The sequence below is a fragment of the Oncorhynchus mykiss genome, chromosome 21 (genome assembly GCF_057628025.1).
Source record: "Oncorhynchus mykiss isolate SJ-2025 chromosome 21, ASM5762802v1, whole genome shotgun sequence".
Lineage (NCBI taxonomy): Eukaryota > Metazoa > Chordata > Actinopteri > Salmoniformes > Salmonidae > Oncorhynchus > Oncorhynchus mykiss.
Genome location: NC_143042.1, coordinates 13527411 through 13539377, shown reverse-complemented (window position 1 = coordinate 13539377; position 11967 = coordinate 13527411). Strand labels below are relative to the sequence as shown.

Here is an 11967-nt window from a genome sequence, read left to right as displayed (position 1 = left end):
CATCTGGGACCTGTTGGATCCGAGGGTGAGGGCTAGGGCCAGTCCCCCCAGAAATGTCTGGGAGAGTGGGGTAACATCTCACAGCAAGAACTACTTAATGCAGCTGGTGGCCACACCAAATACTAACTGTTACTTTTGATTGTGACCCCCCCCCCCCCACTTTGTTCAGGGACACATTATTCCATTTCTGTTAGTCACATGTCTGTGGAACTTGTTCAGTTTATGTCTCAGTTGTTGAATCTTGTTATGTTCATACAAATATTTACACATGTTAAGTTTGCTGAAAGTAAAATCAGTTGACAGTGAGAGGACGTTTCTTTTTTTGCTGAGTTTATATTTTTTAGATACAAATATCTCAAACAGTAATATTTTAATAGAGACAGAGTTTAAGAAAGTGAAATACTAAATTCGTGATAAATATCAAGAGAGCTTGTGAGCCACTTATTTCCAACATCAAGTCTGGTGCCGCTAACAAACGTGTACCACAGTGATGCAATCCCCAGTTAAATACTTTCATTTCTTTAAGACTATGATTTCAATCATGAACTCATACAGTATGAATTCTCGTCAAATACCATTTTTTTAACCCTAACCCTAAGCCTAACCCTACACTTTACCTTTACCCTAACCCTAACATTAACCCCTACCCTAACCCTAACATTAACCCCTACCCTAACCCTAACATTAACCCCTACCCTAACCCTAACATTAACCCCTACCCTAAACCTAACATTAACCCTTACCCTAACCCTAACATTAACCCCTACCCTAAACCTAACATTAACCCCTACCCTAAACCTAACATTAACCCCTACCCTAACCCTAACATTAACCCCTACCCTAAACCTAACATTAACCCCTACCCTAAACCTAACATTAACCCCTACCCTAACCCTAACATTAACCCCTACCCTAACCCTAACATTAACCCCTACCCTAAACCTAACATTAACCCTTACCCTAACCCTAACATTAACCCCTACCCTAAACCTAACATTAACCCCTACCCTAAACCTAACATTAACCCCTACCCTAACCCTAACATTAACCCTTACCCTAAACCTAACATTAACCCTTACCCTAACCCTAACATTAACCCCTACCCTAACCCTAACATTAACCCCTACCCTAAACCTAACATTAACCCTTACCCTAACCCTAACATTAACCCTTACCCTAACCCTAACATTAACCCTTACCCTAACCCTAACATTAACCCCTACCCTAACCCTAACATTAACCCTTACCCTAACCCTAACATTAACCCTTACCCTAACCCTAACATTAACCCCTACCCTAACCCTAACATTAACCCCTACCCTAAACCTAACATTAACCCTTACCCTAACCCTAACATTAACCCTTACCCTAACCCTAACATTAACCCTTACCCTAACCCTAACATTAACCCCTACCCTAACCCTAACATTAACCCCTACCCTAACCCTAACATTAACCCTTACCCTAACCCTAACATTAAACCTTACCCTAACCCTAACATTAACCCTTACCCTAACCCTAACATTAACCCCTACCCTAACCCTAACATTAACCCCTACCCTAACCCTAACATTAACCCTTACCCTAACCCTAACATTAACACCTACCCTAACCCTAACATTAACCCCTACCCTAACCCTAACATTAACCCTTACCCTTATTGTAAACCTAACCCTAACTGTAACATTAGCCAGCAGTTGCTTATCAACAGATAGTGTGTGACCATCTTTAGAGCAGTTACAGATGGAATATCTGGGCTATCCAAATAAAGTGTGCTCTACAGACTATTAGTAACATTTCAACTAACTGTCTACTAACGCTAAACCTAGCTCTAACCATTTCCTATGTACAGTGCCTTTGGAAAGTATTCAGACCCCTTGACTTTTTCCACATTTTGTTACGTTACAGCCTTATTCTAAAACGGATTAAATGTTGTTTTTTTCTCATCAATCTATGCACAATACCCCATAATAACAAAGCAAAAGCAGTTTTTTAAATATTATTTTTGCTAATAAAAAAAAATGAAACTGAAATATCACATTTACATAAGTGTTCAGACCCTTTACTCAGTACTTTGTTGTAGCACCTTTGGCAGTGATTACAGCCTTGAGTCTTCTTGGGTATGACGCCTCAAGTTTGGCACACCTGTATTTTAGGAGTTACTCCCATTCTTCTTTGCAGATCCTCTCAAGCTCTGTCAGGTTGGATGGGGAGCGTCGCTGCACAGCTGTTTATTTATTTTTGCGAATGTTCACCTTCCAACAGGACAACGACCCTAAGCACACAGTCAAGATAATGCAGGAGTGGCTTCAGGACAAGTCTCTGAATGTCCTTGAGTGGCACAGCCGGAGCCCGGACTTCAACCCGATCAAACATCTCTGGAGAGACCTGAAAATAGCTGTGTAGCGATGCTCCCGATCAAACCTGACAGAGCTTGAGAGGATCTGCAAAGAAGAATGGGAGAAACTCCCCAAATACATGCGTGCCAAGCTTTTAAAAAATTGTGTGTAGAGTGATGAGGGAAAAAAATCAATTTAATCCATTTTAGAATACGGCTATAACAAAATGTGGAAAAGGTCAAGAGGTCTGAATACGTTCCGAAGGCACTGTACATAAGAAATTCGTTTTTAAAAAGTAAAAATGTAAACATTATTAAAAGTTACCAGTGTTCCAATATTTAAAAGACCAGTGATTCCATGTCTATGTACGTAGAAAGGACAGCAGCTTCTAAGGTGAAGGGTTGAGTAACAGGGTGTGAGCCAGCTAGTGATAGTGACTAAGTTGAAGGCAGGTTACTGGGTGGAGGCCGGCTAGTGATGGCTATTTAACAGTCTGATGGCCTTGAGATAGCAGCTGTTTTTCGGTCTCTCGGTGTCAGCTTTGATGCACCTGTATTGACCTCGCTTTCTGGGTGATAGAGGGTGAACATTTTATAATGATTTGTGTTTTTAATTCATTTTTCAGAATCAAGTGGACAGTACACTGTAAATCAGACTCCTGCAGTGAAAGCTGTTCTCCCAGGACAGACAGTCCCTCTGAACTGTAAAACCAGCAGTAATGTGCATGGAAATAACCTAGCCTGGTATCAACAAAAAGCTGGAGGAACTCCTAAACTCATCAGTCTGGGACTCCATCTAAGTTCAGTGGCAGTGGATCTGGGAGTGACGTCACTCTGACCATCAGTAGAGTCCAGGCTGAAGATGCAGGAGATTACTACTGTCCGAGTTACCATGTGTTCACACAGTGGTAAAGAGCAACAACTTCCCTCAGTCAGACTGCACAGTGACTGTACTGATACAGCTGGGACCTACTGCAGGTGCTGAGTTGGCAGAGATGTTGACATGGAACACTGATCGGTAGAGGAGATCAACTCTGGCATGTGACAATATGATTAGAAAGCGATCATTCAGAGAAAATGTTCTCTGCCGTCATCATCATCCTGATTAAATTACAGATGATTGCTACATTGTCATGACACCAAAGTGTAAACATAAAAAGTAACCCCACCGAGTTACAAAAGTCAAAACATTTGCATATTCAAATGAGAAACAATTCAGCTCCTACTTCCTCTGTATGAAAGCAAAAAGATGTGGAGCTCAGACATTAGACACATGTCAGTAACGGTCAATGCCTGTCTTTAGTAATACCCATCTTATATGTCATCTATTAAATGGTGCTTTATTCATTGTAAGAATGTCTCCCTCCTTGAACCCACCATAGAGGTTACAGTAAAATGAGTCCACCCACTCACATCTGGCCCAGTCCAGGCAGTGAAACTGAAACTAGACTGGGAACTGTGGGATTGAAACTGAAATGTACGTAGACAGGGCTGGGTGGTTCTGCTTGTCCTAGAATAGAGCAGCACTGTCACCAGATGCTCATTCTGTCCCCAGGTTGGCTAAATGGCAGTATGATTACATTGGTGAGAGTGCAAGATCTCGATAACATCTTAGATTACTGTCTTTATAAGTCTAGAAGTCAAGCAGGTCAAAAACATTTCGGAAATATTAATATAGTGTACAATCTACTACAAGTGGATAGTTCTTCTGTTAATCTGTAAACATCGTAGCATCTTGTGTTGCTCTGAACTACAGTTTGATGACGATCTTGTTTCAAGTGAGAACCTAAATAACTAAGCAGTGACATTTAGGTCTGATACGTTTTATGAATCTATTTCTATTTCATTCAACATTTAAGACTAAAATCTAATTACTGACAACAACAAAAAGCTTTGTTCCAACGAGAAGTCTTTATTTTCGTCTATTAATCAAAGCATCAAAGCAATCATTCCTACAGTATCTAATAGTAATAAAACAGAACACATCAAATAAAACACTGATACAATCTCAGTCTACAGAGAGGATTGACACAATGACTCAAGCAAAGCCCCCTGTTAGTCTACATGTCAGTGATCAATAAGACAGAGAACATCTGATCTCAGAACAGAGTCAAAGCAGAGGAACCAGCAGCCTCGCTCCACAGGGGTGTGTGACTGAGGGGTCCTACCCAGAACAGTCAGACTTCCTCAGGGTCTTGGTGACCGGAGTCTGGGATATCTGTTGGGCTTCACAGGTCACCTCTCCTGCCTTGGTCCACTCCTGGACAGTGAGAGTCAGGGTGCTGCTCCAGCTGTACAGACCATCCTTCTCCAGAACCCTGGGACTGGCCTCCTGCTTCTGGCTGGTCCCGTCCACTTTCCATCTAATGGTCCAGTCTGAGGGGAAGCCCTTGTTGGCCAGACACATCAGTGTGGCTGTTGTTGTACTGGACAGCTCCTCACTAGAGGGGGGCAGGACGGTGAGGGTGGGAGCACTGTTACCTGGAACAAACAGAACACATCAACTAAGTAACTACATCAAGTACAGCTACACTAAGAGATTCTCTTCAGCAAAGTATCAACATCAAAATAAAGTGAATTGGAAATACCTTCTAAATATGAATATAAAGTTAGATTGTTTGAAAGATGTGAAGAAAACACTAAAGTAATATGATACAAAGCAGATTGATGTACCAAACAAGTATAAAGTGGTAAAATAACTAGAGTTACTAGTCATATGGTGTCAGTTATACATGTTATACAGATATTTAGGAATGGATCTGATCAAAATAGCCTACTCATGTTTATAGTATTTGCAGAATTAGAGCATAAATTAGTTTTTATAAAATATCAAGCATTTTAGATCATGAAGTATGTTACAAACATAACTGAGACCGTTCGTATTCACACTAAAAGTGAAGGCTACCATGAACTCAATGCAACAATAATGACTACTATATCCAATACTATTCAATAGTTATTTTACCAGAATTAAGAGTTATATTCTGCAATCATACAAAACAGACATGTAAACAAATGCCTACAATTTAACATTTTGATTCAATAAACTGTTGAAAGAAGTCTCAGTCAAAGCAATGTATAGATCAATTTCTTCTTCTACAATCTCTATATTTTTATAGAGACAGAATTTAAGATGAACATACTTAATAAGTGTAATCAGAAAGAAATATCAAGAGAGATTGTTACTTACTTCCAACATCTAGTCTGGTGGCGCTACCAAAGGTCAACCACAGTGATACAACCCCTATTACTGCTGGTACAAAAACCTCCTGACTATTGGACAAGCTGAATTTCTGTCATCTGTGGTTCAAATAATTAACTCCACTTAATTTTAAATAAGTTGTTTTTTGTTTTGTTTTTCGTAACATTTAGTAAAACCTACTTTTTCGTGTACATTTCCTAATTGGTGACGTATGTTTTTTCATGCAACTAATGTAAAATGTAGACTAATCACTCTTATCACAAACAAATGTATGAAAACTTATCCTCAGTATAAAGGCTAAATTGATAGAGAAATTGACTCACAACATCAAAAGGTGTATAAAACAGTTCATTTGGTGTTTACTTACTTCCAACATCTAGTCTGGTGCCGCTACCAAAAGTGTACCACAGTGATACAATCCCTATTACTGCTGGTACAAAAACCTCTGTGTTGTGATGCTGCAGCTGTTACAGTGAAGATCACTCATACAGAATCATAATCAACACTAATACACTTTAACATCTTCCAGGTAGAACAAACACTTCATATTAGCTGTTTCTAGATAATACAAATATGAATTGTGTCTTAAATTCAGATAGTAGTATTTGTCCTTCCTCTGTGTATCAGGTTCTCCTAGTCTGGAGGTACAGTCCAGCATCTGATCAGTGTTGCTAGTATTCCTCCATATTGTCCATATGAAAGACAACAGCAGCAGCAGTAGTGATAGTGATCCATGTTGTATATTCCTTTATTAAACATGCTGATCTCAGATTTAACAGAGATGGTAAAGTCACAGAGGACAGACAACACTACCAGAGGAATCCTACCAGCTTTAGTTTAGAGAAGTGTTCACTAACTGATTAGAGGAACTTACATCAGAGACCAAGCATGAGTGAACAGACAGTTCATTATATCTGATCAACATCAGAATAACGATATAATGTTGGTGTGCCTAACAAACGTCATACATTAGTGATATGATTACAGAGTTGCTGTTTGATGTTATAAAAATGAGCACATGCAGGATAAAATACATTCTAAAGATGTGGGCCTTCCTGGAAACGGAAATAGACTTAAAACATTCATTTGAATAATGCATCTCCCCCTGCTCTGACTGTTTACCGCCCTGTGAGTTTAATACTTCATGACTGAGAGCTGTTCTTCATGACAACAGAACCCACAACAACCATGACTTTTATCACCATCTTCATCTGGACACTTGCTTGCTGCTGACTTTATTGTTGAAAATTAATTAAATCTACACCACAGTAATGTAGATCAATAATCATATTTATATTCAGAACTATTCATTACTATATGTAATATATTCAGTTTTTCAGAATCCAGAGGACAGTACACTGTGACTCAGACTCCTGCAGTGAAAGCTGTTCTCCCAGGACAGACAGTCTATCTGACCTGTAAAGAGCAGTAATGTGTATAACCGTCTTGCCTGGAGGACCTCCTAAACTCCTTATTTTCTATGCTACAACACTTCAGTCTGGGACTCTAGATTCATCTAGATTCAGCGGCAGTGGATCTCATAGTGACTTCACTTTAACCATCAGTGGAGTCCAGGCTGAAGATGCAGGAGATTACTACTATCAGAGTTGGCACAGTGGTAATGTGTTCACAAAGTGATAGAGAGCCATACAAAAATCTCCCTCGGTCAGATTGCAGTGTCTGATCGGGAAGAGACAGTGACATAGAACACTGGTCACTAGAGGAGGTCAACTGTGACGTGATACAATATGGTTACAAAGCAATCATTCAGATCACATGACCATCATCATCATCATCATGGTTATGACTTGTTATATTTGTCATGGCCTGAAAGTGTAAATTAAAGTTACTTGATGTTTTGAAACACAATACCTGTCCATATGCAAAGCAAGATCCATAGGAGTAAAACAAAATATGTTATGACCTCAACATTACTTCAAAGTTACAATCACTTCAGCCCCCAAAACAAGTCCTCATATGGACCTTTAACCAAATGTCTGATTTAAATTGATGCAATCTTCTAGCATTATATTAACTTTTTTTCATGAGCAGATTACTAACTGCTAGATCTGTGAATGAGACTGTGAATGACGCTGGACTCAAACATGAGACACATGTACACTACATACAGTATCTACATAAACTATCTACACTACACTACTACATACACTATATAAACTATCTACATAATGTACACTATCTAAATACACTATCTACACTATCTACATAGATTATCTACATACACTATCTGCATGACATACCTACACTATCTACATTATTTACACTACATACACTATCTACATACACTACCTACATGATCTAAATACACTATCTACACTACACGACCTACACTACATACACTACATACACTATCTACACTGTCTATATACACTATCTACACTACACTACATACACTATCTACATACACTATCTACACTACACTACCTACACTACATACATGATCTACACTACATACACTACCTACACAATCTACATACACTATCTACACTATCTACATACACTATCTATCTACACTACATACACTAGCTACATACACTATATACACTAAATACACTATATATACTACATACACTATCTACACTACACGACCTACACTGTCTACATGCAGTATCTACATAAACTATCTACACTACACTACTACATACACCATCTACACTATATAAACTATCTACATAATTTACACTACATACACTGTCTAAACTACACTACATACACTATCTACACTACATAAACTACATAATTTATACCACATACACTATCTACACTACAGTACATACACTACATACACAATCTACAACATACACTATCTACATACACACACTATCTACATACACACTTTATCTACACTACACTACACTACACTATCTACATAAAGTGTCTAGGTGTTCCACAGTGATACAGATCTGTACAAAAAGATCCCTCAGTCAGACTGCACAGTGACTGTCTTGCTACAGCTGGGACCTACTGTAGGTGCTGAGGGAACCAAGTATAGTTATTGTATCTGACCACTAGAGGGGAGTTAAAAAGCAGCCATAACTTATGCTTGAAATCAGTCAGTCCTATCCCACTGGGCACACACTGATAGAATCAACGTTGTTTCCACATCGTTTCAATAAAATTAAGTTGAACCAACTTGGAAAAGACGTTGAATTGACGTCTGTGCCCAGTGGTAAGGCTTCATAATGCGTGTGATAGTGCAACATGAGAGGAGATGGCAGAGAAACATGGTTTCCTGCTGTCTGGGGATTGAGGATCAAACGTTTTTTGATTCATAAGGATCTGTCTCTGTCGGTTAGCATGGAACTGGTATTTCCTTCAGCCTACGGCTTTTTTCTTTTGTGACGAGAACAAGCCCCTCTTATGGCCCTCACTGAGATCATCCAGAGCAGGGTAGCTTACTCACACACACACACACACACACACACACACAGTGGGCAGTTAAACTGTCATACTGTGGTCACACACACTGATGATGTGACTCAAAGAGGGGTGAGACAAAAAAGTGTCAGCACACACTCTGTGGCCACACAGCAGCAATAGATATTTAGGCAACAACAAAGTCCAGTCTCAGTAGAGAATGTCTCTGATGTTGTGTAATGTCAAAATCTCTGATTAGACAGACATAGACAAGGTAGGAACCTGCGATACATGGTGTTGTGTCAAAATATATGACAGTCCAAATTATTTAGTTCTAGTAAGCGGTTGATTAATGTCTTATTGCCGTTGTCCCTTGTTTAAGTGAGACCCTATATCAGCCCATATATTATAGAGATATCAGCTCCGATATGTCAAAGATACCAAATAAGAGATTTCAGCTCTGTTCTCTCAGGGATATCACCCAAGAAGAATCAGAGATACCAGTCCAGAGTGACACCAGTCCAGAGTGACACCAGGCCAGAGTGACACCAGGCCAGAGTGATACCAGTCCAGAGTGACACCAGTCCAGAGTGACACCTGTTCAGAGTGACACCAGTTCAGAGTGACACCAGTCCAGAGTGACACCAGTCCAGACGGGGAGCTTTCTGATCTCTATGCAGTGCTTGATGTTGGCTTCTTCTGCTCCCTCAGTGGTGATCAGGCTTCCCCCATTATTGGTGTGTCAGTTGGACTGGTGACTGGTGGAATAGGGATGGTTATGGTCCGTTCCACATCAGTGGACAGCCTTCTATGGCCTCTCTCAAGGTTACTCTCTGGGGAGCCTCCTCTTCTAGATTTAATCTATGGAACAGAATATCACTTTGAATCATTCAATACCATACACCAGTGCTCTTCAGTCCTGGAGAGCCAGTGTGCAGGCTTTTGTTCTGGCCAAGTACTAACACATTTGATGATTAGTTGAAATGTTGATTTAGGTGTGTAGTAGTAGTGCTGGGCTGGAACAAGAGTCAGCATACCCTGTAGGTCTTCTGGGCCAGACACTGTCATACAGCCTGAGCAAGCCATTCACATAGTTAACTTACCGCCCACACAATGAGGAACACGCAGGCTGTGACTGGGATCGGAAGCAGGGACAGCAGACTCCCCCTTGACCGAGTCTGTTCATGATCCTGTGCTTCACTTCCTGAGAGAGATAACAACATGCTCTGAGAGGAAGAGACTTGTGAATGCTGTATGTTGGGGCTGAATCGATACTGTGTGTTGGGGCGTGTTTCTTACCTGGTGTAGTAGGGGCAGGGCAGGGTGGAGGCACACAGCGGAATCCTCCTTCTCCCTGAGCTGCAGAATTCAAAATGTCTCTGATATAGTCGAAATACTGCCCAGACGGCCATTTGACCGCCCTATAGTGGCATTTAAAGACTTGCATTGTTGCCTCCTGGAAGTACAAACAAACAAAGTAAACATCAGGATGGTTGCACCACTTAATACAGTCAATAAACTGGGTCTACAGTAACTGGATCTACTGGCAGAACTGACAGGCATTACCAGCTCCTCATGATCAAATTTGAAGCGTAGATTTTGCAGCATGGTGATAAAGATCATAATATTATCTTTGTTGGAAGAAATGGCACCAAACACCCGGGCCAGTTCCCTGAGGCTTTGTTCCAGTGGATAGATATTCAGTAGAACCCAGCACACACCACTCTGGAGTAAGAAAAGGGAGAAAACTGACTAGATTACATATGATTCCAATCTACAGATTGTAAATAAAACAAAAATGTTCCTCTACAAAAATGCTTCCAAAGTTTAAGACCACCCAACTTCTCTCCTTCTAAAAGTTTCTGCATGATGTTTTGTTTTTGATAAATTCTACTCACCCTCTCTTTGGGAATATAATGTATAGAAATGTTATAATCCTTTGGAATATTGTGTTTCTGAAAAAATAAATTAGTATTATTTGGCCCATTTTTCTGCATCAAAAGAAGAGATTTAAAGTCTTTTTTAGGACGAAATAAACTCTAAATAATCACCAGACTAGTTTTGCATAGTAGAGTTCAGGTTAGAGTATCTTACCAATAACATCAGCCTGCTCACGTCATCTGTGACAGGATTCCCAAATCCTCCTGAGCATACTCCAAGACTTGTGAATAGAAATAGGAGGACACACGTGGTCGTCCGAATCTGACAGAGGAAGCACATCAGAAAGGGAAGACTTTCCTTTCCCAGCCCCTCCATACATGGCTTTCTTTTCTAAATCTGTATATGACTTCACTTTCTCATCAACCCTCAAGTTAATTCTAGAAACGTTCTAAAAACAAAAATCACAAAATATTCAGGAAAATCTGATAATACATAAAAATATGTATTTCTACTCACTTTGCTCTTCATATGGAACTTGAGAAGTTAATGAGGAAGACTTGAAATCCAATGTTTCTTTCTTCAGGCAGAGGACTTGTCATGATGACATGTAAATACTATAGACCAGGGTCCGGCTGACTAGTGTCGTAAGGGCCGCCTACGGGCACTACTGTCTGTCACTCACCCGCACGCACACACACATTTTAGAAACTCTTACTTGTTTGATATTTGTGGTCTATCTAAATGGGGGAATCACTTTTTTTTAAGAGTTGTAGTCCCGTTTCCGTTCATAACCTGCCCTGAGCCTCTTCAAGTACCAAGCACCATCTCACAAAAACGTCTCTGTGCTGATTCCCTAACATTTCCAGCTAAATATTTATCATAAATGTTATCAAATAGATTGTGAATCAATATCCAGTGTAGTATCCAAGAATATGAGGAGGATATTTGGCTGTGATATGGATTAGAAGTATGTCTGAGAGCCTGAGAGGAGAGACAGTCTGTGATTCATATGCTTTGATTCATCTGACCTTTTGTGTACGGCACAAGGACAGCATTGTGTGACCAGTTCACTGTCACTCAGTCAGACACTCAGTCACATAGTGTGTGTGTGTGTGTGTGTGTGTGTGTGTGTGTGTGTGTGTGTGTGTGTGTGTGTGTGTGTGTGTGT

At 40.1% G+C, this 11967-nt stretch overlaps 1 protein-coding gene and 1 pseudogene across 4 annotated transcripts; both read right to left on the bottom strand.

Annotated features, from left to right (window-relative positions):
* Positions 1-4230: 4230 nt before the first annotated feature.
* On the bottom strand, positions 4231-6018 carry LOC110501028 (Ig kappa-b4 chain C region pseudogene; annotated as a pseudogene). Of its 2 annotated transcripts, none has more exons than XR_016490180.1 (2): positions 5908-6018; positions 4231-4819 (listed from the first exon to the last, which is right to left on the bottom strand). The product of XR_016490180.1 is annotated as an Ig kappa-b4 chain C region pseudogene, transcript variant X2 (transcript). The 2 variants fall into 2 exon arrangements; XR_016490179.1 differs by lacking the exon at positions 5908-6018 and adding an exon at positions 5529-5655.
* Positions 6019-6758: 740 nt separating this feature from the next.
* Positions 6759-11810, bottom strand: LOC110500014 (uncharacterized). Of its 2 annotated transcripts, XM_090213890.1 has the most exons (7): positions 11316-11810; positions 11013-11120; positions 10817-10873; positions 10485-10643; positions 10218-10374; positions 10022-10122; positions 6759-9779 (listed from the first exon to the last, which is right to left on the bottom strand). In XM_090213890.1, the coding sequence occupies exons 1-7, from the start codon at positions 11325-11327 to the stop codon at positions 9636-9638; spliced, it is 738 nt and encodes a 245-aa protein (XP_090070016.1). In that variant the 5' UTR covers positions 11328-11810; the 3' UTR covers positions 6759-9635. The 2 variants fall into 2 exon arrangements, with proteins under 2 accessions (XP_090070016.1, XP_021432813.3); XM_021577138.3 differs by lacking the exon at positions 11316-11810 and having other exon boundaries at positions 9141-9779; positions 11013-11305.
* Positions 11811-11967: the final 157 nt, after the last annotated feature.